At 36.6% G+C, this 27,835-nt stretch overlaps 1 protein-coding gene and 1 long non-coding RNA gene across 2 annotated transcripts; both read left to right on the top strand.

Moving 5' to 3' along the window:
* The first annotated feature begins 8 nt into the window (after positions 1 to 8).
* Positions 9 to 21,965, top strand: LOC119795112. Its single transcript, XM_038302935.1, has 8 exons — positions 9 to 205; positions 985 to 1,251; positions 3,960 to 4,238; positions 4,335 to 4,685; positions 15,696 to 15,956; positions 19,917 to 20,195; positions 20,422 to 20,718; positions 21,937 to 21,965. Exons 1-8 carry the CDS (start codon positions 145 to 147, stop codon positions 21,963 to 21,965), a joined length of 1,824 nt encoding a protein of 607 aa, XP_038158863.1. The 5' UTR covers positions 9 to 144.
* Positions 21,966 to 24,395: 2,430 nt separating this feature from the next.
* On the top strand, positions 24,396 to 25,092 carry LOC119795047. The gene is made up of 4 exons (XR_005282281.1): positions 24,396 to 24,499; positions 24,697 to 24,714; positions 24,824 to 24,870; positions 25,033 to 25,092. It is a non-coding gene; the product is annotated as an uncharacterized LOC119795047 (long non-coding RNA).
* The last annotated feature ends 2,743 nt before the right edge of the window (positions 25,093 to 27,835 follow it).

Here is a 27,835-nt window from a genome sequence, read left to right as displayed (position 1 = left end):
GTGACGTTGACATTAAAGCTGAATTCTCAATGGTTAAAGTAAAGGTTGATATTCCAGCCTGATGTCTCCAGTGGTGGAAAGGAGAACATCAGATCCGCGCTGAAATCAAGTTCATCGTGTTTTTGAAAGTTTAGATGAGGAATCATGAAGAAGCTGCTGAGTTTCATGGTTCTGTTGGGAATAACTCTACATAACGTGGCGGCAGGTAAGTTACTAAAACATTGTATAAGATCTATTAGTAAGAGTCTGAAATCTAACAGTTTATTAAACTAGTTGTATGTGTCTGCGTATCTAGACCCAGCTGGCTGCCATCGCTACCTGTTTATTATTGCTGCTAACTGTAAAATACTCTGTCTAAAAAAGATAAAGACTATTTATATACCGTAGTATTATAAAGATATTTCTTTCTATTGGTCAGATTTCATATTCCTGTTTTAAATGTTGGGCTCCTCAGTGATGCAGTGGGTAGCACTGCTGAATTGCAGCAAGAAGGTTCTGGGTGCAAATCCCGGCCCGGGTCTTTATGCATGGAGCGTGCATGTTGTCCCTGGGCATGCATTGGTTCTTTCCAGGTACTCTGGCTTCCTCCTATAGTCGAAAAACATGGCTGTTAGGTTAATTGGTTTCTCTAAATTGTCCTTAGCTGGGAGTGTGGGGCTGGGAGTGTGTGTGTGAACAGTTGTTTGTCCTGTTTGTCTCCGTGTTGTCCTGCAATGGACTGGGGACCTGTCCAGGGTGTACCACACCTCTCTCCCATAGACAGCTGGAGATAGGCACCAGCACCCCTTGTGACCCCACTTGGGATAAGCGTGACAGAAAATAGATGGCTGTTTTAAATGTCATGCTTTTATTATGAGTGTAAGATCTTCAGCAGTAGAATGTTTCATACAAATCAAAGCTTTAAAGTAGGTAAAAGTCAAAAAAAGTAGGTAAAAAGGTAACAATTTAAAACAACAACTAAATATTCTAATTTCTACCCTTCAGTGAAACATTCCCTGAGATATTTCCGTACTGCTACCTACGGAGTCCCAGGCTTTCCAGAGTTTGTTGCGGTTGCAACAATAAATGAAGTTCAGATGGGATATTATGACAGCAACATCAAGACCGTCAAGCCCAAACAAGACTGGATGATGAAACTGTTTGAAAATAATCCCAACCACCTGAAGTGGTATTCTCAGAGGTGTCTTCAAAGTCAACATGTATTTAAAGCAGACATGAATAGCTTGAAGCAACGTTTAAACCTCACTGAAGGTAAGGAACTTTTTTAATAAACATGTTTTCTTCGCCTATATTGGCTTTAGGTTTCAGTATACAGTGCTTGCCATATTTCCTGTAAATGATAAAGAACAGTGCAATAGTACAACTGATTGAATTTCCATGTATTTTGTCTTCCAACTCTACAGCAGGACCTGTAAAGCCCCTGTCACACCTTGACGTCCCAAAATCTTCTAAAACGCTGGCATACACTGAACTTTCAATGTAGTTGGGTTTATACATAGAGTATTCATTATGCTTATGTCTAATACTTCTGTCTAAAGACAGCATAACTTATTCCTAATGCATGGCAGCATAATTCCCATGAAATGATGCACAAGCCAGTGACGTGATTTGGATTTTATTAGTTAACTAAAAATAGGAAGCAGTTTGCTTATTTTGATATTGTTAAGAATACTTTAAAAAGTGGCTAAAAATGAAAATAATGTCAAGAATATTTTCAAGTAAAATTATTCCACAGTTACAAAGCAATTTTTTCAGCAGACTGAGAGTGTTTTGAAATAAAACCAGTCAGTCAACTTGAATTAATTTTATCCCAAAATGGTAAATCAGGCTGATCTATACAGCCATATCAAATCAGTCAGAGAATGTATTCCATTTAGAGCTTGGTTGTCAGATAAAAAGTACATTTTGAGAACAGCTGTATTTAAAAAGGTATCTAAATATTTAAAATATTTCTTTGATGCACAAGCCAGTGACGTGAGTGGGGCAGCAAATCACCCGGAGGCGCCCAGCCTGCTTAAAAATATGTTTTTGATCGCGATATTAACCTAGCTGCTGTTTACTGCCCGTCAAAATAAAAAAAATAAATAAATAAATACAAAGAAAAAGAAAGACAGAAGGCTTGCAGTCGCAGCAGATTCAGCATTGTGTCTGCTAGGAAGTTTGTTGGTCGTGGCCGAGGGCATGAACGCAGGGAGGATCCATCACACTCACCTTCTGGCTTCCCCTATGATGGGGATAAAGTCTGGAGGAGAACGAACGGTTTCCTCCATTGAACCCACTTTTATACCAAAACGCTGCCAATACCTCATCATACAGTAGCTGTAAGTTAGAAACACGTCAGACACGTTGATATACGTTGGAGATAAGTTCTTGATAAGTTACGCATAAGTTATGCACAAGTTACTCATAGGTTTTAGATAAGCTAGACACCATGACTTATGAGTAACTGACACTTAATGGATGTCAACCATCAGATAAATTACCTGGAACTTATGGCCCATAAATGAGCATACGCTGGCATACCTTCTTGGTGTATGTCAACATGTGCCAGCATGAGTCACTATGGTTCAGAATACTTCAGCATGCTCATAACTTACCCCTTGCTCACACTGGCTCCGGTGCGGTTACCGAGCCGACGGAGACCTCAACTCCCGCACACCACCCTTTTGACTACTGTGCAGTGCGGCTCTGCGGCTCCGGCAACAGGTCCGGAGATTTAACAGAAGTTCACTTGAGTTCACTTAACTTCACGCGATAACACGGCCTAAATAAGGATATTTGCGAGAGCTTGTTGCGGAGGGCTCCGGCACGCCGCAAGGATAGCTTTCTTGCGGAATTTTCTGCAGCGCCGGAGTGACTCGGTAACCGCAGCCGGACAGCTCAGCAGCCGGTGAGAGAGGTTTACGTCTTTTTAATGACTTGGAATCACTGCGGCGCCGCACCCACCGCACCGCAACGGTAAGACCGGAGTCGGTGTGAGCCTGGGGTTATACTAAGTTATCCAACTTATCCCAGTTTTAGCCAGATTTTTCGTACATCAGCCTGGCTAAATCGTCAAGGTGTGGCTGCGGCTTTATGAACTGAATATATACTGAACTAACTGAAATACACACATAAGAATGAATTACAGATTAGTGACATCATTTTGTGAACAAGGTTTGTAGGATTTTAAAAGCATAGTGAAACAAATAGCATGTTCAAGGTAAAACTAAAAGAATAACATTTATTAATCATTTTATGGTGTAATGTGACTCTCAAAGGGAGCCAGCGTCTCCTGTTACAAGGTAAACTATAACTGTCATCATAATCATGTGAAACAGGTCCACAAAAGTTTAGTTTTAGACTATGAATTTATTAAAAATTCAGCACACAAACACGCATGCAGACAAAAAAAATCAATGAAGTCTTTAGAACAATTAGAGACAACTCTCAATAATAAACATTAGATGTTTATGAAAACAACAAAATCAAAAACATAAATCTATTGGTGGCTGTTGGATACTAAAGAAAAGAGGCCTTTGTCTTCTTTCCAGATACTTTTACATCCTTTCTTTAACTGAAGTGCTCTGATGCTCTATTAGCTTATTTTTCATGTCTTGAATGCAGCACCACCTAGAGGCGTTTTGTAAAACAACACAGTATGAAACAATATAATCCTTGCAAAAAAGGCGACATTTAACCTCATCATAAACTTTTTCCTTATTCATGAATTTGTTAGTGTCTCTCTTACCTCAAACTGTAAAAAAAAACAAAACAAAACAGTACATGTCTGCCTTTAGTTTATCTTCTTTTATTTATTTTCTTGTTAAATTCAATTTGGTGGTACATGTATGAGATGTTAAAGTCTGTTCCTGTCTTAGAAACATTTATTTTTTAATGATTTTGATTAACTCTTTTCCTTTTTTTATATGTTAGTGTACATTCTTTTGTTAATTATGTCTTTTTTTCTTGTCTTTAAGGTCCCTACATTTTGCAGATAATGGATGGCTGTGAGTGGGATGAGGAGACTGGAGAAATTACAGGATATGATCAGTATGGTTATAATGGGGAAGACATCTTAGCCCTGGACCTGAAGACCCTGACATGGATTGCTACCAAACCACAAGCTGTACTCACAAAACTCACATGGGACACCATGAAAGCTAGATTAGAAGAGTATAAACATTTTTACTTCTATATATGTTCCGACTGGTTAAAGAGATATGTTCATCATGGGAGGAGCTTTCTGCAGAAGAAAGGTATATTTATGACACAATTTAAATGCAGCAACAACAGGATCTGTCCAAATTAATTACAAAGATCATCTTTTTTATTATAATTTTTTTCTTAAATAGAAAGACCCTCTGTGTCTCTGCTCCAGAGGACTCCCACCTCTGTGGTGACCTGCCATGCTACAGGTTTCTACCCCGAAACTGCTGACATTTTCTGGAGAAGAGATGGAGAAGAGATTCATGAGGCTGTGGAGAAAGGAGAGATCCTTGCAAACAATGATGGAACCTTCCAGATGAGTGTTGAGTTAAACGTTTCATCTGTCCAGCCTGAAGACTGGAAGAGATACGACTGTGTGTTTGAGTTCTCTGATTTTAAAGACAACATCATCGTCAAATTGGATAAATCCACAATCCGTACAAATTGGGGTAAGGGTTGTTTTAATCCCTTATATGCTGATAAATGTTCGCAAATAAATAAATAAGCATCAGTAATAAAACCCAAGTCATTTGCTCCAACGAGGCCGCTCAATCATTAGATCACTACACGACACCCTCTGTTTCTACACCCTTGATAAGCAGAGGCTTTGACAAACTTTTTTTTTTTGACTACTCATAATTTGCCCCTTGTAAATTCCCTAAAATTAATATGTTTGTCCATTTCTTTTTCCATCTGGAATTAAGATGATCTTTGTGTTCACTTTAGCTGCTAGCGGTCATAGCACCTTATCATATGTACTCCTAGCTGTAGTTACTCCCGGTAAAAGCAATCTTATTAAGTATGGAGTGGTTTATAGGATGTCTGTCTTTTTTGTTATTCTGGTTCTTTTACAGTCTATTTTATTAACTCTTAAACTCATCATTGAGCTTTTTTCTCATTAAACTTTAGTTTTGAAATATTCATAACTTATTCTAAGTTCTATTATACATAAGGAGCCTCTTTATTTATACATTGTGGGATTTCTGTAGATTTTAAAGTAACTCTTGTTTATGGATCTCCTCAGCTTCTCCTTCAGTGTTTCCAGTCGCTTATGTTGCCGGAGGTGTTGGACTCATTCTTATTGGAATTGCTGGAATCCTTTTTTGGGTTAGGAGAAATAATGGTGAGCAGAACCCCTTTTTTTTTTACATTAAATACCAATTTGAAATTAAAGTTTTTTTTTTTATTTTAGAGTCGGGTTATATTCAGAAATGTTTACTATTTGAGTTTATTAAAGCCTTTAGCTTGACATTGTTTATTCTTAAACTAAAAATTGCATCTCATGAATATTTCCAGAATGTTATTCTCGAGATGGTGACTGAGATTTTAATAGATTAAACTTAACATTTTTATAATTTGTCTTAACAGATGAGAATTAACATGGAAATGAAGGAAACTGAATTGAAGAATAGTTTATACAATGATATTATCCTAAAACATTTGAAGTATTGGCACATTAAATAAAACTAACTACAGCTGTTTTGTCATCAAGGCCAGATTCTCAAGACAACACCCACAAAAGAAAGATTGTTTGGAAGATTGAAGCATTACAGTTGGAAAGTTCTGGTCTAATGAAGGATTTTGGTTTAAGGAGCTACTGGCTCCAGCTGCACTATGTGGTTTTATTGTTATATAGGAAGGAGCCTGATAAGTGGAAAGTACCTCAGAAAGCTGTTTAAAATCAGCAGGTTAACTAAACTTGGAGCTGATTGAGTGGAAAACAGTTGCCAATTGCCTCTCTAAGCCTTTTCTAAGTTATTTACTCGTAAACAAGTTATTTGATATTTCTTTAAAAGAAAAAAATCAATCTTTATTTTTGTTCACCAGATGAATGTTACATGTGGGACAGAAAAAAGTTGGAGCATGAGGTGCAGGCTATAATAAGATAAAAATAACATTTTATAATAATGACATGACGGGGTAACAACAATCATTCGCTTGTTGAAAATACTAGGACCTGTAAAATGTATTTAAACTAAATATTAATATCTCTGTTCTCCAAAACAAAACTTGCCTTTTTTTTTTAGCAACAATCCTGTGAACAGGCCAACAACGACAAGGAACCAGCCAAGAGTGACAGCAGAGGGAGTATGGGCTCTATGCACAGCTCCACTACTTCCTGAATTTAAGGCAGCTCCTTTGTTTCCTGTCTTTCATTACTGGACGAACTGATTAAACCAGGTGTGTCTGGCCAGTTACTTAGGTCATACACACCTGGATTAATCAGTGCATCCAATCATGAAAGACAGGAAACCAAGGAGCTGCATTAAATTCAGGAAGTAGTGGAGCTGTGCATAGAGCCTATTGCTGACTGAAACAAAGGCAGGGCTAACGAGCTGATAAGGAGCAGGTGTGAGAGGAGACAACGAGGAAGCCAAGGGGAAAGGAACACCCACAAGAAGGAAACAAAGAAAAACCTGAGCACTAAAATAAATCTAGAAAATACTACAAAATAGAAAACATGGAGCAAACTAATCTACTTGACCTAATAAACTTGATCTTCATCAATGCCAAGTCAAATAAAATTGAACGGGCCAGTTAGTGTTGCACTTTACTGATATTTTTCATACTAATGCCCTTTTGCCCCATTATTTAAACTGTTTTCTTTTTCTCCTACATTGTTAAATTCTGATCACTGCCGCACTTTGTCTTGGTAATGTTTATCTTACCCAAACTGCAATCTAATTACACTGTTGTAAGCTGTGTGCAACAAAATTTTGTTTTGTATACACCCTGTGCATAAAAAATGACAATAAAATTTGTCTAAATCAACCGCTTTTCAAGTGTGGTATATATTGGTATGTCAACTTAATCCGAAAGTAAATCACAACAGGCATAAATTGGAAAGCAACTGGACTTCTCTCAGTTCTTTTGAAGACCTTTGGAAACCTTATCCAGCAGTCTTTGTCTATTCTGTTTGCTCGCACAAGAGCACATATAGGCATGCCTAAAGAAAATGTTAGTGTGACTTTTACTGATGAAAGTGTGAAGCCCTTGTGAGTCATCACTGGTTAGATTGTTTCATCTCAGTGAAGATGAAACGTGGAATATCGGCCTGCACTCTAAAAGAGTCAGGGAAATTTGTCTTGTAAGGTATGACTTCACACATGCCATGTGCACCTTTGACCAGAGGGTGGCACTGTGGGATGGTGGTACAGGTCAGTGATCGTGGTCGAGTGTGAGTGGCTCAGTCCTCCTCTCATAATGCCAGATGGCCTGCAAGTCACCTGCCAGATCTTTACACTGCAAAAACAATCTAGAAAAATTAAGTAAAAATTTCTTAGATTAAGTGTATTCACCCTTAATTTGAGTAAGTAAATGAGGTAGTTTGTCAATGGAATGAGTCATTTTACTCTTAAAATAAGATAATTAGATAATATGCACTTGAAATAAGACAATGCAATTGTGTTTTCTTATTTTAAGTGTAAATTGTCTTGTTCCGTTGGCAAAAAGTTTCTTTTACCTCCTTAATTCAAGAACAAATGCACTTATTTTAAGAAAAAAATACTTATATAGATTTAGATTTTTTGCAGTGTAGTGTCTCATTGTGTTCTCTGGACTTTCAGGTCAAGGCTTGTTCTTAACTGTTACACTGGAGCCTTCTGTATTTACAGCACAAGAAAACAAACAAAAAAAAAACAAATCCACATAAGAATATTCTGTCAAAAGGAAAAGTAAGGCACCACATAAGGAAATAGTTAATCAGTCAGATTTTCTTATTTTCCATCTTTTCATCCAGTCTTTCATATTCCTCTGCTTATCCATCAGGGTCACCTAGCTGGTGCCTATCTCCAGCAATCTATTGGTTAAGAGTGCTGTGCAACCCGAACAGTTTGCCAGTTTTTTGCAGGACTGTTTTCTTTTTTTCTTCTAGTTTTATTTTACAGTAAATGGGACCAAAAGCATTTTGTAATTTTCCCCTAAAACAAGACTCAAGAGTCCCATCCATCCATCTTCTTAGGATTAAAATCATGCTGGGGCCCCTGGCTAAGTTTTGGCAGGGGGCCCTCCTCTAAGTCTGCCTCGTATTCCAGTCTGTCCAGAGTAGAACTCTCTAGAGCTGCTACAATGTTTATATTAGGCAAGGCAAGTTTATTTGTATAGCACAATTCAGTACATGGACAATTCAAAATTCTTTACATGAATTAGATATATTATAAAAGAAAAATAAAAGCAGAATGAAATCAAATAAAGATTAAAATAATGTTTGTAAAACAAATATAACATAACCTTAATGTAATGATATCTCAGTTAGCAAAGCAACCCTTTGTCCCCCACTAATTCTTTGTTAGACCTACAGTATATTAATCTCAGTGCCCCCCCCCCCCCCCCCCCCCCCCCCCCCCCCCCCCCCCCAAAACATCTTTTAAAAAACTTCACGTCCAGTTGCCTGGTCTACTTTTGCCAGCTTGACCATGAACTGGATGACTGAGAATCTTCACAGATCATTTGGATGGCGAAAACCTTACACTGACCACAATGAAATCAAACAAATTAAAGTGTACATTATGATTTTATGAATTATATGATTACCTCATTATTTTGATTATTTTAGATATACCAACTTGCTGGATTGCTGTGTTCCCATGGTAATAGAATAAAACATTTCTGAAGTAGAAGCTTTTGAGAAGCAGAGAAAGAAAGAGAAACATTAGCTGTTTTGGTTACACCATAATATAACTGCTCCAAATGTAATTGTGTTAATTATAGATGGTAATACTTCAAGTCTTTAGCTGATTTTTATTGTGTGTATATTTAAATAATTGTTGTATTTCTACTGTAGTGTTCTTTTTTTGCAACAATATCTCAAAAATATAAAACTTACAAATATAAAGTAACTGATGAATGTAAGTCATTTAATGACAAGCTGATTTACTCCTATAGCTGCCATGAACAAAAAAAACTGTGCATGCATTAAATATCAATGTTTTGCCATCTTAATATGTTTTTTAGTAAATTTGCAAACATGTAAATTTGCAAATCAGACATTAAAGCACTGCATGGATACCATGCTGTCTAAAGATGGTCAAAGCTGATTTAACAGTTAAACAAACAAAACAAAAAACAGTAACTTAGGAAATTTAATTTTTTAAGGGAACCAGGTGTTCCAAATACCAAGTGTTATATTACTTCCCAGGCAACCAGTTTTCAGGCTATTGAACAAAAATGTGTTTCAGGTAAAAAGTAGCACTGATAACCTGCTTAATTACTTTATATATATATATATATATATATATATATATATATATATATATATATATATATATATATATATATATATATATATATATATATATATATATATATATATATATATGCAGAAAAAAACAACAATAGCAGAACATTTCATATCATCTAAAAATATTAGTGATTTTTACATTTGATCAAAGCCTTTCACAAGATTTTAGAAACAGCTGCTTTTCTGAAATAAAATGATATTACCATTTATACCTCTCTATCTCTCTATATCCTCCTGACTACCAATAGTTCAAATTTGTCCTCTGCAGAGGACATTTGTAAACTTGAATATCTCCCACCCACTGCATACTACTGAATTAATTCCTTTTGGTATCTACAGAGGACATTTAGGGCTTTTCAATGATACCAAATGTGAGGGGGTGGGGCTTTTGTACCTTCTTTTACCTCATTCAGAAAATGGCAGCCATCAGTACAAGCAGGTTTTATAGGAAGAGAAAAAGTAAGTGCCTAATACTTTTTATTGTGCAAATTTTGGTTTAAAATTTTGTTGGCATATTCTAAATAAGTCTCTTAGCAACACATTGAAACATTTTATAAAGTATTTTCACTGTATTTTATAGCAGAATTTAAAAGTTGAAAAATTGTCCTCTACAGTGGACATTTGTATTTACTTCCTCAGTTTTGTTCTGTTTTTTTCTGTTGATTTTTTAAATGACAAGAATAGGAGTCGTTCTTAGATGCAGAGAGAATTTTACTGTGGATTATTGATGGACACTCAAATATAGAGTTGTCTGATAAAGAAAGTGAAGATGCATTGTTTCAGGCAGAAGAAGAGGAAGTTAATTCAGAGAGCTCCGAAACAGGGAAATTGTGCATTGATGAAAAAATGGTTCCATTTACTGGTCGATGCCCAGAGCGCCAGTACATACCCTGCAAACCACATCCAACTGGATTGAAGGTGACGCAGAAGATGGTTTAAGAAAGACAAGATTTGTCCAGGTGTCAAGGCCACTGGCAATTGCTGAGTACAACACCAACATGGGTGGCGTGGATTTGGTTGACCGAATGTTGAGCTTCTACAGAATGGCTTCTCGCACGTGGAAATGGACAGTGCGTCAACTTGTTTTACCTGGCAATCACCAACTCATGGCTTCAGTATAAGAGTGACTGCCAGTTTTTCGGGAAGAAACCACTGAAGTTGCTCAACTTCAAACTGCTCCTTGGTGAGGAGTTGATTACTCAGGCCCAAGCAGGTATTGGAAGTGACAGTGAAGATGACTTCACTCCTCCACGTCAAAAGTGGATACCACAGCCAAATGCAGCTCTGAGACACTACGGCGCCATCCATCTTCCAGAGATGGTGAATGAAACACATGCGTCTAGGTGTCGAAAATCTGGCTGCACAAGCAAAACATATGTAATGTGCACAAAGTGCAATGTGTTCCTTTGCGTTTCCAAGAAGGGGAATTGCTTTTTGACGTATCATAGCAAATAAGCACATAAAAGAAAAACAACTGTGATGATGGACAGTGTTGTCAATGAAAAATTCATTCTTATGTTGATGTTTGGTTATTTTCTTTGGGACTAACCCCGAAATCCCACATACTCCGTCTGCGCTCCGCTCCGCTCCACCCCGCTGCGCTCCAGACCGCCTGCACAAAGCAAAGCCTACAGCCGCCGCTGTTGCTCCGTCCCCTCCACTCTGAGTTCCTTGGAGATCGTAGAGGGCATGCGCCAGATGAACCAGGGTTTCCGCGGATCATTAAAAATAATTACAATTCATAATTCTTTTTTTAATCAAGGCCTTAATTGGCACTAAAATTAATTAAATATGTTTATCGTTGCATTTATGATTCTTTAATAAAAATGCTTCTAAAAACAATTTCGTCAGATATATTATATCGCTATTAATTTGCGTGGAACTGATCATAAAGCCGTATGTTCGGAAAGGGAGCTTGAGGCGGAGAAAAAGCTAGAGAATATATATACGTATATATGTGTGTGTGTGTGTGTGTGTGTGTGTGTGTGTGTGTGTGTGTGTTTACATACATACAGGAGTCATGGAACTCTGCTTGCAGCTCCTTCATATTTCATGTACACTAATAACTTGTGTACATGGTTCTTGTTGATGGCATTAAAATCATTTCAAATAGCATTAAAATTTGCATTAAATTAGAGTCACTCATTCCTGTATAAACCCTGTGAACGCTTAATTTAATATGACATATCAAAAAAATCCCACCATCATCCAGCATATGTTCAGTTTCTGCCCAAATATATATATATATTTTTGTAGATTTTTGTAACAGAGATAAGGATCATTCAAAACTGCTTTTTTTAATGAACTTGTTCTCTACAACTCAGCATCTCTTTTCATTCCTGTAATAAGAAGTTTCTTTTGAATGGATTTGATTAAAGTTTAAGTCCCTCGGTATAAAATAAATATTTTAATGGAGATGAGAAATCTGCTTCCTCGTTGGTGAATAACCAATAGTTTGGATCCAATCATTTAAATAAACGTGTTAGTTTTTTTAATTTTTTTATTTTTATTTTAGATATTTATAAGAATTGTGCTATAATTTCTAGTCACCAATCTGTTGCTACTATATTTTAATTTGATGAACCGGAATTTGTCGAGGTTCTTTTTCCTGTTTGGTGTGATTGCAATTGCGGATCTTGACTTGGCTGGACCGGAGCGGAGCAAAAAATAGCTCGGCTCCGTAATTTGTCGGTGACGGACGGAGAAGACGTACATGGACGGAGACGTGCGGAGGAGTAGCGGTGGATGTGGAACAGCTCTGATTGATTTCCATGAAAGACAAGCACTCCGCACGACGTACGTCAGCGGGGCGCAGCGGAGCGGAGCGCTGACGGAGTATGTGGAATCTGGGGGTGACTGGTTGCCATCAAGGTTCAGTTTCGAATGTATGGCGTTCTGATGTCCACTGTAGAGGACGCATAATATTTCAAAAATAAAAACTTATTTTCACAAATTTTTTTTTCCTTATTCTAATTACCTTACAAAGATTGTGGAATAAAAAAAAATGGTGATTGGACAATATTTTTTTTCCTGGTAATCAGGAGGATATGATACATTTTACTTTCTGTTTCATTTGTAACCTTGTTGGTTCAGTTTTACCCAGTTTCAACTGACGTTGACATTACAGCTGGATTCTCATTGGTTAATGTAAAGGTTGATATTCCAGCCTTATCCCTCTAGCGGTGAAAAGGAGAACATCAGATCAGCGCTGATATCAAGTTCACCGTGTTTTTGAAAGCCTAGATGGGGAATAATGAAGAAGCTTAAGTGTTTCGTGGTTCTGTTGGGAATATTTCTACATAACGTGGCTGCAGGTAAGTTACTAAAACATTGTATAAGATCTATTAGCGAGAGTCTGAAATCTAACGATTTATTAAACCAGTTTTATGTGTCTGCGTGTGCTATGGCGATTCTATGGTAGTTCTCACCAGGAAATACAGATAAAGAAAGAGTTATTATTGGATATTTGTTTCAAAACACAAAATATTAAACTCAAATAAAGCCTTTTTGTTTTTTTACAGGTTTACATTTGTGTAAATTAACTTAATAAATACTAGGCCTACTTGTCCTTCAACCCAAACATTCAATAAAACTATCATATAATCTTCTTTGTTCAAGCAGATCCCTCATTTTGAGACCGCCATTTGTTAATAAATTCTGTAAACGTTTTTTAAGCGAATGAGAACATTTTTAAAATAGCATTATGATTCGGCTTTTCCGGGTCATTAAGTTGTAATCGGAACATTGCTTCCTCAAAAATGTTTCCTCTCTGCAACCACTACATGAAGAAATGCAGCTACTGTTGCATTTTCCTCCAAACCAGCACCCAACCATGCAGGGAGGCTTTCACTGGCCTCAATGCAGATCTCACCTGTCCTCAATGGGACAGGGACCCTCTGCTAATTACAACACCACAGAAAAATGATAGAGAAATATTCAATAACGTCACCAAGAGGAGTACTATCATCAAAAAACAGTTTTTTTTGTATGTGGTCTAAATTCTTTCATACATTTCCTGGATTGGAAATAGTACTTCCCAAAATAGACAAATATTCAGTCCCTGTTGTTTGAATCAAAACAAAGGCCCAACTCCAATAATAGTCTTTTCTATAAATCAAATAGCTTTGAATAAAAGTATTTAATTTTAAAGTCGTAGGGAAATCATATTTAAATGTCAAATCATTCTGGTTTAAACATGTATATAAATGTACTGTTTATCAGACCATATTGTCCCAAAAGTCAGAAAATTTCTTAAAAAAAAAAAAAAAAAAAAAACTCTTAAAATCTATTTTTTTTTTTTTTTGTTATTTTATACAGGCCAGTTAGTTATACGTCAGCTTTAACATCTAAATTCAGCCAATCATATATCAACGGTCATCTGTCAATCAAATTTTTTCGGTCATAGCATCTTGATTCTTATGTCGCAGCTAGGGTTGTCAAAAGTATCGATACAAAAAAAAGTATCGATACTGAAACGTTGTATCCGGATACAATACTCATTTTTAAAAGTATCGATACAGTGCTACCACCAGTGGCACCTAAACAGTCATTCATCTAAAGTGCAGAATAGAGGAAAATGCACTTTCTGAACACTGTGTGATTGAATAATTCTGTGCACTTTTCAGTTTCAGACTTTTTTTGTAACAGTTTTTGGGCTGCTGAGAATTATTTTTGATTTTTTTTAACTGGTTTGGCTAGTTTTAGGAACACTTAATTTTATGAGTTTTTTTTATCAAGCTTGCTTAATATTGTGCACAGAACACAAGCTCAAAATATTGTTCTTATTGTTTATTGTATTTATTTATTGTATTTTGTTTATTAATGAAAATATTTCTGTAGAATTTTGGAGTCTGTTTTTATCTTTGTGGTATCGAAAATGGTATCGAGTATTGAATATTTTCCTTAGTATCGGTATCGAGTTGAAAAGTTTAGTATCGTGACAACCCTAGTCGCAGCAAATATACGCATCGGCTGAAATAAGAAATAAAAATCATTTATTTTAACATGAGTTCCGTCCCAGTGTTCACGGGGATGGACGTCTGTTTCTTCGGCAGGCGTAGAGCTAACAGAACTGGCAGCGTTGCGAGGCAAGGGCTCAAACATGTACGGCTGGAAGCCTTCTACACCAAATCAAGCTTCTGCCGCCCTGGCGTCCTCAGACACAACATCTTCATCCCCACTTTCCTCCTAATTTCAAATCCAGCAGTAGGAAATAAGATGTTTCTTGGCCAAAATTATATCTTGTTTTTCTTGTTTTTTCATCTTTGCAATCACTCATATACCCTCTGTATGCCCAGAGTGATGTCCATGAGGGAAAGTTCAGTTTTTATAAAATTCTCTATGAAGTTTTACAAGTTATCACCTTCTTCTCCCTCTGTGACCCCATGGATATGAATTTTATTCCTGCGTGAACTGGCTTCCAGATATGGAAGTGTTTGTAGGTCTTCTTGGACATCCATGTTGAATTCCTCTACCTCAGATATTCGCTGCTCATCCTCCTCAAATCTGTTCATTAAGTCTTTCAGGTCTGCAAAAATGTCGTTAAGCTGTTTCCCCATCTCTTTTCTAAACTCAGTCATGGATTTTTTTTTTTTTTGAGGTTCGTCTGAACTTCTTTCAGCTCTGTAAGAAAGTTAGCTCTCATAGCTTTATCCGCTGCTAGCTTGCTATCCTCAGAAACCCTCTTCTATAAAACAACAGTTTCTTTTGCGTTTTCTCTGTGAATTTCTCTTGTCTCCCTCTTGTTTGTCCCTGACATGGCTTGTAAATACTAAAAACAGTGTTTTATAAGTCATTTGTTAGGGTGTCAAATTTGGGAGCTCAGAATTTATGCTGTAACTCGCTTCTCCGCCATCTGGAAGTCCACCATTTTTTTTTAAAGAATTTTAAATGCTGACTATATACCTTTTTTTTGTTTGTTTGTTTGAAAGGTTCGTCAAATGTAAACTATAATTAAACAGAACAATTAATAAAACACAGTATGTATGTCATTAATATTCTAAATAAAGTTTTGTCTAATCAACATGTATAGGATTTAAATCAAAACAGAAATATTAAATAAAGTTGACTGTTAAACAATAACATTTTTATTTGTAGTGAACAAAGTCCCCAGATATTAATAAAAGATGAAAACTTTCTGAATTGTCTTCTTTTATTGTCTAACTTTTTTATTAATAATGGTGTTTAGTTTATTTAACTTGTGTGAAGAAAATAATTATTTATTCTATCATTTATAGGTTTTTAATTCATATTTTTTTTTTTTTTCCAGTGATCCACTCCCTGAAGTATCTCTACACGGCATCGTCTCAAGTCCCAAACTTGCCAGAGTTTGTGGCTGTTGGTTTGGTTGATGATGCCCCGATAATTTACTATGACAGCATCACCCAGAAATGTGTTCCTAAACAGCACTGGATGAATGATGCCGTAGATCCAGAGTTCTGGGAGAGACAGACTGGGGAGTTTCTGGGTCACCAGCTGGAGATCAAAGTCGAAATTGAAAATGCAAAGCAGCGTTTTGGCCAAACTGGAGGTTTGTGTTTATTTAACCATCTATTGATTGTTTTCGTTGTTGCTTATTGGAAATAGGACCCATATCTCCCCCACCCCACCACCTTAAGATTTAAGCCAACAACTGTTAATATTTAATTAATGAATTAATTTAATTAGTAAATTATTCATAAACAAGATCAAAACATAGAAATTCAGAGTTTAGATAATGCTTCTATCATTGTCTCAGCAGTTATCAGTGATTCAAAACAATGTTTGTATCACTAAGATTCTCCCAGAATATTTTAGGTTTCATTTTATATTGTAGAGATTTGAGTTTTTGCCATGTGGAAATTTATCGGCAAACACATTCATGATAAAACAGGACATGTTTTCAGTCATATAGTTTTAGCAGCCAAACAAAATGTTTTGCTGTGTTGGAGATTGTAGCAGAATGAAACTGTAACCCTTAGAAAAAGAAAAAAAAAACAGCAGATTCCAGGTTGTTATTAACAACAGTGAGCTGGAAACCATCAGCAGTAATGAAAGATGGAAGAATCCAGAACTACAGAAAGGGCTGGTTTCAATCGAAAATATTCTATACTGTATGAATACCGATACCTTCACTTCGATATCGGTTCCTGAACGTTACTTTTTTGATACCAGTTTTAAAATATAAATTCTAACAAAAAGAAAATTACATTACAATTCCATGCACTTTTATTACATAGAAAAATAATTTTCAGTGCAAAGGAATAGTTGCAAACAAATGACAAGTCAGTTGCTAATGCTCAGGGTTACTGTTTTACTTAGCAGTTTTTCTGAAGGAAACATTCACATGTCTGCTTTTTCAGGGGACAAACAGGCCCGCTCTTGGCTGACGGTGTCTCCAGTAGGGCTGCAGCTGACGATTATTTTGCTAATCAATTAATCTGTGGATTATTTTCTAAATTAATCAATAGATAATCAGATAGCAAAAAGTTCCTTGGAGATAATTTTTCTACATAATTAAACCAGGTGAAACTAAAACTTTTCCACTTGTGAGTTCTGGATAAAGCATGTTGACAGAAGAAAGAAAATGTCAACATAGTTTTTATTTTTGGTTTTGCTATAATTACTGCTCTGACAGCTAAATGTCATCTCCTGTTTTACAGTGTATTCTCCAGTTAATTGATTGATTGCTAAATTCGACTTAAACAGAAATTTAAACAGTAATATTGTATACATGGACTGTATATATATATATATATATATATATATATATATATATATATATATATATATATATATATATATATATATATATATATATATATATATATATATATATATATATATATATATATATTAGGGATGGACCGGTTTATGAAAACCGTCCGAACCGTTCGGTTCGACTGTCTCGGTTCGGTTCTCGCGTGTTGCGTTCGGTTCATGCGCGGCTCCTTTTTCTCATAGGTGAAGCGTCTACACTCCAGAGCAGAAGGTGGCGGTACTGCGACCAAAGCCAACCACCAGTAGTAAACAAGAAGAAGAAGAAGCGAAGCAGCGTAGCCGGGTGTAGCAGGGAAAAAAATCAGTTGTTGTGGAGAATTGTGTGGGTATGGCGAGTGGGAAAGAACAGGAGTTGGAAGACGCGCCAGCAGCACTTTATAGGTCTGCTGTATGGGACCACTTTGCATTTAGAGTGACCTACGATGACGGCGGAAAGAAAGCTGTGGATAAAATTGCAACAGTGTGCAAGCATTGTGCAACATGTTTTGTTTATGCTAACAGCAACATGACCAACATGTCAGGCTAACCCAGAGAGACCAAACATCCGTATTTCACGTCCTGTCCCGGGCGTCCCGGGTTTTCTTTTAGAAAGTGAGGAAATGTCCTGATTTTTAAATTACCTTAATTGGACCATTAAATTTACAGGCACTAGGGCACTGCGCACGGCGCTGCGTGTGACGTAATCCCTGAGCCTCGTCAGTGCGGGCAGCCCTGTTCTTAATCAGACTATAGATAGCTTGGCTGTCAGTACGCCAACAACATGCAAAAGCGCAAATGTATGTTTACCGACGATTTACAGAAGAGTTTCCCCGCTTTCAGACCAGGTCGAGACTAGGGGTGGGTATTGCCAAAGAAGTCACGATTCGATTCGAATCACAATTCACAGGCCACGATGCGATTCTATCACGATGTATCACAATACTTGAATTATTGCAATGCATTGCAATATTTTCTCCTCCATGTTTTGTTTTTGAATGACTCGTCGCAGTATCCCGCAGCCGGTAATGCTTGTGACACAAGGCAAAGTGCGTCAACACATCCGCAGTGACATCTACTGGACTGGAAGTTGTGTTACACTTGTTTTTGGCTGATGTTCGCCAACCATTCATGCAATTTTATCTATGCATTTTTTTAAATTAATAATCGATACTTGGCGTCAAGAATCGATGCAGTAGATCACGAAAATTAGAATCACGATGCATCATCATGACGATTATTTTGCACACCCCTAGTCGAGAGGCCTTGTGCACAGTGTGCAAAGCAGGCACATATGTCTCGGTGTCCAATGGAGGTGCAAGGAATCAGAAAAGCCACCTGGACTCCGAAAGTAAAGCTAGTCTATTGATATGTTTGTTCGTTTTTGGTACATTTTGAATAATTTTTGCTACACAAGAGGTATTTTTTGTTAATTAGCTCATTTGTTAATTTATTTTTTCCAATAACCTACAGAACAGACATTATTTCGTTCATTGCTGAGGCTGAGTATCATGTGTTATTCGGAGTTGAGAGTTATTGTTAACTTTTATTGTTAAGTGAGGGATGTTTAGATGAGACATTATTTCTTTCATTGTGCTTTTCATTCATTACAGGAATTGTTTAGCATTTTTAATAAATACATTTTGAATGAAATTATCGTTTGTTATTGCGAGATGATTAAATTCAAAGCAGCAAAACATGCGGAAATGATCCAGGGTTTCCGCGGATCATTAAAAATAATTACAATCCATACATTTTTTTGGAATTTTTTTTTCCATTAATTTTTGTGGGATTTCGGTGTAACAATCAACATATACCAAACCGAAAACCGTGACCACGAAACCGTGAATCGAACCGAACCGTGGATTTTGTGAACCGCTCCACCCTTAATAAATAAATAAATATATATATATATATACGGTGCTAAAAGTCAGCGAACAAGAGTAAGCTTTCAACCGTGTTTTAAAATTTGCAAGGGAAGGAGCCTCCCTAATGTGTTGTTCCATAAACAAGGAGCAGCAAAATTGAGTCCTTTGCATCCAATCAATATGAAATAAAAGCATGAATAGCTGTTTCAAAAAGCTGATGTGAAATTTTTTTTCTAGTTTTGCCAATTGTCTTAACTGGTAAAAGCAAGATCTGAATGCTCCAATTTGCTTTCCCATTTTAAAATCAGTTTTCGCTTTGAAACCCAATTTCTTGTCGGTTGATTTAAAGTATAGTGCCTGGGGTCCTAGGTCTATAGTAGTTTAGTCACAAGAGAGATTAGGCCCAAACATTATAACCTCAGTTTTCTGTGCCTTAAAATGAAAATAAATTCAGGGCCGGCCAGACTTTAATGTCGTCTAAACAGTTCAATATAGACTTCCCAGAAAGACCATCTACAGTATTTGAGGGGCAAATAGAGGAGATCCTGGGTCAGTTGATCTGTTTTTATTGAGGACTTTGATGGGCGATGGTGAAGAGAGACTAAAGCTGCAATGAACAAAAAACTAAATGGATGATGAGGTTAACTTGTTCAAAGCATATTTTTCCACAATGCCTGCGAACGCCCAGTGTGGGTCAGATTTAGTCTCAGTCCTTTCAATAAAAACTGAAGGCAGTAAATCTGCACATGATGAAATTTTATATCAATTTTCTCAACAGTTAATCTTGGTTTTCTGTAAGATATTTAAAGGTGTTTTACTCAAAAAGGAAAATAGATAACAGAGACGATGGAGAAAACTACAGTGAGATTGTATTTGCTGTCTTCTAGGTGTTCACATTATGCAGTTAATGTACGGCTGTGAGTGGGATGATGAGACTGGACAGGTTGCTGGCTTTAAACAGTATGGCTATGATGGGGAAGACTGGCTAATATTGGACATGAAGACAAACACCTGGGTTGCTTCAAAACAACAGGCTGTAATTACTACAAACCAATGGAACAATAACAGAGCTAAGCTGGACAAAGATAAGAACTACCTCAACCAAGTGTGTCCTGAGTGGCTGAAGAAGTATGTTAACTATCGAAGAAGTTCTCTAATGAGAACAGGTAGAGAAACTTTTCCTGATTTTTCTTTATTTTAACTGATTATTTGAATGTTTAATTTTACTAGAAATGTCCAATGGGAATTTTGTTTTACTTCACTACATTAAAATTAAATGTGACCCAGTTTTATTTGTGGCTTTTATTCAGCTTTAAACATTTCAACCAATCTGCTTTAACTAGACAATCCCTTAACATTTTATATCTAAACTCTAATTGTCTCCATCTGCAGATCGTCCCTCAGTGTCCCTCCTCCAGAACTCTTCCTCCTCTCCAATCAGCTGCTTTGCTACAGGTTTCTATCCCAACAGAGCAGAAATGTTCTGGAGGAAAGATGGAGCAGAGATCCATGATGGTGTGGAGAAAGGAGAGATCCTCCCTAACAATGATGGAACCTTCCAGATGAGAGTTGACGTGAACTTTCAATCATCTGAGGACTGGACCAAATATAAATGTGTGTTTCAGCTCTCTGGTGATAACAATGACAAGGTCACTCCTCTGGACAAAACAAAGATCGGGGTTAATGAAGGTAAGACTTTAGTATTTATATTAATTAATGGATTTAAAAACAGTAGTTAAAATAGGCTTCATTTATATACATTTGTTGTAGATATTCAAGTTTGTCACTTTACATTGCTTTGCGCATTTTTAATTTATTGGGAAAACAGAAGTGTCGACAGTGATTTCTAAGCATTCTGCTTTACATCTTTCTTTGGGGTTAAACTACAGTTGAAAGGTTTGAAAAAGTCATGAGCAGTCTAATTTGGAAGCCTTAAAAAGTCATAAAAATTTATTTTCCACCCTAGGTTTACTCTTAATCTTACTTTTGTTCACTCTGTTGAACTCTTTTTTTCATCTACTTTATCTTCAGTGTGTTATTCCATGTATTGCACTTATTATTTCACACTTTATTCAACTAAGAAGCCTGTGATGTAGAGCACCAGGAGGAAAGCAGATCATGTCCTGATATAAAGGAGATTGACATTTACAAATAAAATCTCTCCTATAATAAGATTAGTGGCTGAAAAAGATTTACTGTTATTTTATGGTTAAAACATATGAACCTTTAGTTGGATCTCTACCATCTCCTCAGCAGCTACAGGCCAACATCTCCTCCATGATAGGAGCTCAACCTAAATCAGATTTAAGGAACGTGCTGAACAAAACATCGATCAGAAACATTTATTTAGCTAAGAAGTCTCCTAAATCAGGCTACCTATTGAGGAGGGAGAGGAGATGGTCTAATTTCCCCCGAAATAAAATCTTGAAGAGGTAGATAATTTGCCCCTCCCTCCCCTTCCACTCTGAACCCCCATTTTAACATCCAATCGCAATGTAGCTTACGAATGAGCCCAGAAGTAACCTGGCTGACTATAATAAGTAACAGTGGAGGATCAGAGCTGAAGGGGTTAAACTATGATGAAGCTGTGATGTTTTGTTAGATTCATCATAGTGATTCATGTTTCCACATACTTTATTCATGATAAAAACTAAATAGAAAAGTAGAAACTATTTTTGTTAGTGGGAATATTATTCATTCTCCTCATAGTATTAATTAGTCTGTGGAAATGTTTCTCGTTCATAAAAGCCTTTAGCTTTGGATCAGCCTCCCTCCCCCTCATTTTAACCAGTGAAGCAAAAAAACTATAATTCTACAATTTTGAATATACACAACCATGCCTCTCCCTTTGAACCACCCTACATAACCACGCCTTCAAAAACAAATGAACGGGCATGCTGTCTGCAGCACGTCTAGAGAAGCAGGAGCAGCGCTGATGATACAGAGTGCTATGATCACTGCTCTGAAACTGTTTATTAACGCCTAAATGAACTTAAAATGCCGAAAGCCGCCGGCAAAACATGTTCGCTTTTCTTCCTGGTGTCTGCAGTTTGAATTGCGTACATAAAAACCACCTTCCAGCCACCGCGGTGAACCGCGAGGTGGCGACCGGGCCGTAGGCTGCTGTTAAATGGGATTCCTACTGACAGAGCACCGCTAGTGTATGGGGGTCTGAGCGGCTCCGACAGAAATAATATTTGAAGGCAGGATGGTAATCTGGATGAACTGAGTGCAATGACGATGTTTTCAGGTGGACTTTCTGACTTCAAAATAGATTCAAACTACTTTTATCCACTGATCACAGCAAATCTAACTGCTATTGTTACAGGCAAAGAAAAAATAGTGTAGCTCCGCCCAACACGCATTAGACCCACTTTTCCCACCGCGCAGTTAGAGTAACAAAGATGCTTCAGCCCTGCATCAGAACTAAACTTGTACAATTATAAAAAAGCACGCATGTTGTTGCTGGTCGTGCTGCTTTAGGTGTGAAAAGGGTGACCAGACATCCTCTTTTTCCGTGGGGAATTTCAAAATCGTCGGGGAATTTGGTCGACTACAGTGCAGCAGAACCGAGCTGTGAGCTCCTGGGCTGTGGACAGAGCGACCGAACCTGACCCGGTAACGGTAGCCTGGACCCCGTGTTTATTTTCACCGGATCGGGTTCGGTCCCTCTGTCCCCGGCCACCGGGGTTCCCGGTCCAGTCCAGTCAGCGGCCCCCACCCCCAAAAAAGTGCCCTCCTATTTAGAAACCCAAATCTGGTCACCATATGTGTGAACGTAGCATAACCGTGGTTAGCTTCCAGCCATGGCATCATGTACAAGCATTCGGGGGTTGATTTGTTCATGTGTCAGGGTACGCGCACAGGGGGAGGGACAAGCAGATTACCAGGATTGACGTGTCAGGAACCAATCGTGTACAACAGACCGTCTTTTGTGATTGGTTGGCATTATTCATTGATTTCTCACTGTAGCTGCACCATTTATTTTAGTTTCACTTCCAGACATTCTATTTCTTAAGCTGCTGTGGGGAGATCTTTAAGTCACATGGTAAAAATGCATCAGGAAATATCTCCTGCTGCACCTTTAAGCCAAAACAGAAGTTCTTGTCTGAACAGACCAACAACCATTTTACTCTATCTGTAAAAGGAGGTAAAACAAGGTGATGTTTTTTTTAATTATTATTATTATTTTAAAACCCTCACAAGACAATGCTTTAATGTTACCAAAAGGAGTAGGCTAATGGGTTTTAAACAATTATTTGTGGTTTTTACAGCAACTTTAACACAGGGAAGGACATTTAATGGTATTTTACACGTCCAAGTTTTTTCTTCAATAAAGTTCTTATTTTTCTTTTATAAATTTAATAGTGTCCACAATGGTTCATTTTGATAATAAAGAGAATAAATGTGTTGCCAAAGGTTTCATATGCAGAATGATTCCTACAATGGAAGTCGACACTTTGACCAGATTCTCTTGATTTGAATAATATATTTTTCATAGTTTAGGTACGTTTGGTTAAATTGTGCAGAAATATCAATCCGCCTGGCGCACTGCCCACTGAAGCCTGTGTAAAACAAATGAACTTTAAATAAGTAGGATCTAATTTGTTGCAGATATAGTCAATATATTGATTTATAAAACATAATTTTTTTTTAGGTTTTGCAATGTTTTTGAAGCTGTTCAGAGTGCATAGAGAGCTGCTTTTTTGTTCTGTGTTTATAAAATGTATTTATTATTTTGAGCGAGGTTAAAAAAATGTCTTTTTAATGTCAAAAGAATCAGAAATAGGAACAGTTGAATCCGTGATTCCAATGAAAGCAGTATTTTTAATGTCTTACCTTTACACAGGTACCAAAGGTTTGCATCTAAATCTGATATTTATGAAGCTATGATTAATTTCCGTAAAAATTCAAAAAATATTGAGAATTGAGAAAGCTTCCTGGAAAGGTGGCGAAACGTCTTCAAATCTTGAAAACCAAGTCCAGTGGATATTTTTTGAATTTTTACGGAATGACTGTGACCTGGATGACTGAGAACCTTCATCAGCATATGATTAATTTATTTCAGTTGGGAATTTTTCCAAGCAGAAATGCTTCCAAAACACTTAGAGCTCAGCAAGTTGACCACATTTAGTTTGTGTTTGGTCCATAAGTGCAAAATGATATTGGGATAAACTCATATCACTGAGTAAAAATTCAGATGTCAAACAACAGTAATATTCTAATTTTGAATCAAAATCCATCAATGTATTAACTGCAGGTTTTACTCAAGTTTTTAAACCCCCAATATTTCTTTTTCAAATTTTTTGTTTTCCAAAATTCTGTGACAGCTTACATAGTTTAATCAGTTTAAATGATTTTCTTTCAGGAAACTCCACTGGGATTATTATTGGCATTATTGTTGTACTTATGGTTCTGGTTTTCAACATTGTTGGAGTCATCGTCATCTGGTTGAGGAAAAGAGATAATGGTGAGAAACCACGATATTCTATGTATCATAAAACCTGCTTACATAATATTTATTTTCAATAAAGCTGTTTTTATCGGTTGTTGTTTCTGAGCAAACATGACATTTTAAGATTTAATGCTGTAATTCATTTACATGCAAGTATTTCATTGTTTCCTTTAAAAAAAAACTATAAATAAATTTTATGCTTTTTCTTCCAGGATTTAAGCCAGCAAATAGTGAGTATTACAAATATTTCCATCCTTCTTTGTCTATTAATACTAAGTTGCTGATGTGGCTATTTTAAAGCCAAATAGAACAAATTAACCTTTTATTTCAATTTTGTAGCTTCTGACACGTCGTCCGCCTCTTCAGATGAATCAATTCCCAAGAAAGTAAGTTAATTATGATAAAATATTGTTAAAGTGTAATCCATTTAGGGTCAATCTTAGATTAAATTTTACACTGGATTTCAGAAGTTTATTTGAAACTATAAACCTAACTTGGAAGATTTACCTCATTAAAAAAAACAGTCTATTTATCACATTTCTCAACAGATGAACAGCGACAAGCAGAAGATTATGAAGAAAAAGTAGCTGAATTGAAAATCAAAAAAAGATACGTCTGTAAATCACATCAAAATATGTAAATAAGAGAGAATTAATCTCTTAATGTTTTTGTCATGATCTGGCCTGATTGCTTTACCTTCATTGGTTATTCCATGCACCTGTTTCCTTTGGTTTATATTCTGTTCAGCTTGAGCATTCGGGGCCAGATCATTATTTGTTTTCTGTTAGCCTGTCTGTTCAGTTGATGTCAAGGTTCATGTCCTGGCGGCCAGTGGAAAGAGGGTTTTTGTTTTTGTCTCGTCTCCTGATCGTCCACTGTTCCTCCCCTGCTAAGTCCTCTGGGTTTTTTGCTCTATATGTGGGGAGGTTCAGTGTTTATCCCAGTAAATCTGGCTCCAAAGTGGAGACTAGTTTAAAGGTCCTGCATTAAGTTCTGGTTCCACGTCCTGTCTCTGCTACCCTATTCCACTGAGCCTGCCCGTCTGCACCTGATCCTGTCTGCTCTTGTGCGTGTCCGCCTGGTCGCGCTTCTGGACTCTGTTTGGATTCTGAAAGTGCTTGAGAGTTCTAGGATGCCTGAAAGCTTGGATCCTGCCTGATCTGTCTGTTCCTGACCTGTGATGGCCTGTTTTGTTAAACCATAGTGTCAGAGATTGGACGGTGCCCCGCCCCCCTCCTGCAGCATCCGCGAGACGCAGATCCTAACAGCTTCATTTTAGTTTTTTGTTTTTCATTTAATAAACTTTTTGAACTTTTCTACTGACTGTCTCACCTTAAATACTGGGTCCATCTGTCCCGTTTTATGACAGTTTTAACCATTTTGTATCAGGAAAACTAAGTTGGTGTTTTCCTCGGTTTTTTTTAAATCGGCTCTTTTTTCTATTTAACGTCTTGTTGGTAAAGTTTGTATGTTTAATTTCATAAATACCATTTTACACATTAAACTCCTTAAGATTTTTTTTCCATTAACTTTGTCAGTAAAGGTTTCTAAGTCAATAAAGGAATTTTAAGGTATTTTATTGTGACTTTGTTGTTTCTAGAGCTCGAAATTTTTTAAAACTTCTGATTTATAGCAACACATGGAAGATTTCATGAAACTCCGCCAACAGCCCTCTGCTCCAGAACATTTAGCTGGAAGTTTTTTCCTTCTCAAAGCAGTTAACAGCTGTTTCTAACAGCTTGTCAAATTAATCACATTGCTGATATAGTGTTTTAGGCAGCAATGCCAGATTTGAGAGGATGCAATGAGGCTGTTGGATCCTCTTGCTCTTTAATTGCCAGATTCACAAACTGAATTTTATCAAAGTTAAGTTGGTGCACACTCAAAATTAGTCTAGAACCCCTTTTCTCTTATTTCTTAATAAGAAATTGTTTTGTTTTTTTTTTATCTCTATTTATGCATTTTCCATATTACTTCATCCCTAAAGCACAGAGCATTTGTGCTGGAGAATAGACGCCCAAACAGCATTTTTTCTTCGTCTGTAGGAACCAGTAATGTCCAGAGCCTCAAAGGCTGCATTCAAGAAAATTATTGATTAAGTTTTGTCAATTTTATATTTTTAAATAAAATTCAGAACCAAATAATTGGCTTGTACACAACAAACTTATCCAAATCTAACAATCTTAACCATTTCTGGTCAGTTTTGTTTTAATTATTCAGTCTGGTTTTATCTATTTAAAATGACCTAAAAAATGCTTAACTGTGTTGATCAATGCAGTCATAGAAATTTTTTATTTTATTAACTTGTTTATCGGAAAACTATTAAAACCAATTACATGCCAATGTGTACTATGCTAATATGTGATGAGTGAATTTCTCCGCTGTGAGGTCAATAAAGCTCATCTGATCTAATCTAAAACATGGATGTATTTTGCTAACCTTAATGAGATTATAGCTGCTTATTTTCTATATTAACATTTTCAAATCCAGTAAAACAGTAAACTGGCATCTAATGGACTCTGGTGGAGAAGAAAAACACAGACAGACTACCAGACCAGGTTTATGAGAAACAAAAAATACTTTAACTGAATACATTTTAAGCTTGTCTCCATATATGTACAGAGAAACCTGAAATTAAAGTCTGAATATAATGTTCTCACAGTGAATTAGTATAAACAGAGCTAGCATATAAAACAGTACTATGCCATAGGAGAGATGTAAAAAAGTGAGTTTTAGAAGCCATACGTTTTGAGGTAGCAACCAGACACAAAGTTATATTAAATGGGTTTATTGAACATTAGATCTTTCAGAAAAATCCTTTTTTAATCAACGACTTTCTCGTGATAATCTTGATGTTATGTTTTAACCAGGCACCTTTTCTCAGGGCAGACACCTTGAAACTATAATTTCCTTTGTGAGACGACAGTAAAGGTGGGGGGAGTGGCCCCCTTGTTTAAAGATATTCTGAAGTTTAATAAGTTTTTCTGTGCAAATTTGACACTTGAATATTTGAGTCTAGGTAAAGATTCTGGTTTGAGCCATTTTCTGGAATATTTAGATGTATCCTAAGTCTTTAAATTACCTTTTATAATGATTTGGATGGCCTTTTAAATGTGATGTGTTAAATATAATTGACTTGTTATTGTTGGAGATTTCAACATTCACATTGACAGTCCTGAAGACAGAAGTGCAGAAAAACAATGTGATACTCGTAGAAACTTCTTTAACTCAACATGTTAAACACAAAATATTCCAACAGGGATAAAGTTTAGACTTACATAACTAAGACTCTTCCAAGGTGTCTGTAATATGCAGATCTATCTGACCACTTTCTGTTATTCTTGAAAGCAT

This window comes from Cyprinodon tularosa, unplaced genomic scaffold (genome assembly GCF_016077235.1).
Source record: "Cyprinodon tularosa strain WSP-4 unplaced genomic scaffold, ASM1607723v1 ctg5, whole genome shotgun sequence".
NCBI lineage: Eukaryota > Metazoa > Chordata > Actinopteri > Cyprinodontiformes > Cyprinodontidae > Cyprinodon > Cyprinodon tularosa.
Note: the sequence above shows the minus strand (reverse complement) of the source record. Positions and strands in the feature narration are given on the sequence as shown.

Coding starts and splice junctions, on each gene's coding strand:
- LOC119795112 (XM_038302935.1), top strand. CDS start 145: ATGAAGAAGCTGCTGAGTTTCATGGTTCTGTTGGGAATAACTCTACAT. Junction 1,252..3,959: donor ACGTTTAAACCTCACTGAAG/GTAAGGAACTTT, acceptor CTTGTCTTTAAG/GTCCCTACATTTTGCAGATA. Junction 20,719..21,936: donor AAAGATCGGGGTTAATGAAG/GTAAGACTTTAG, acceptor TGCTGTCTGCAG/CACGTCTAGAGAAGCAGGAG.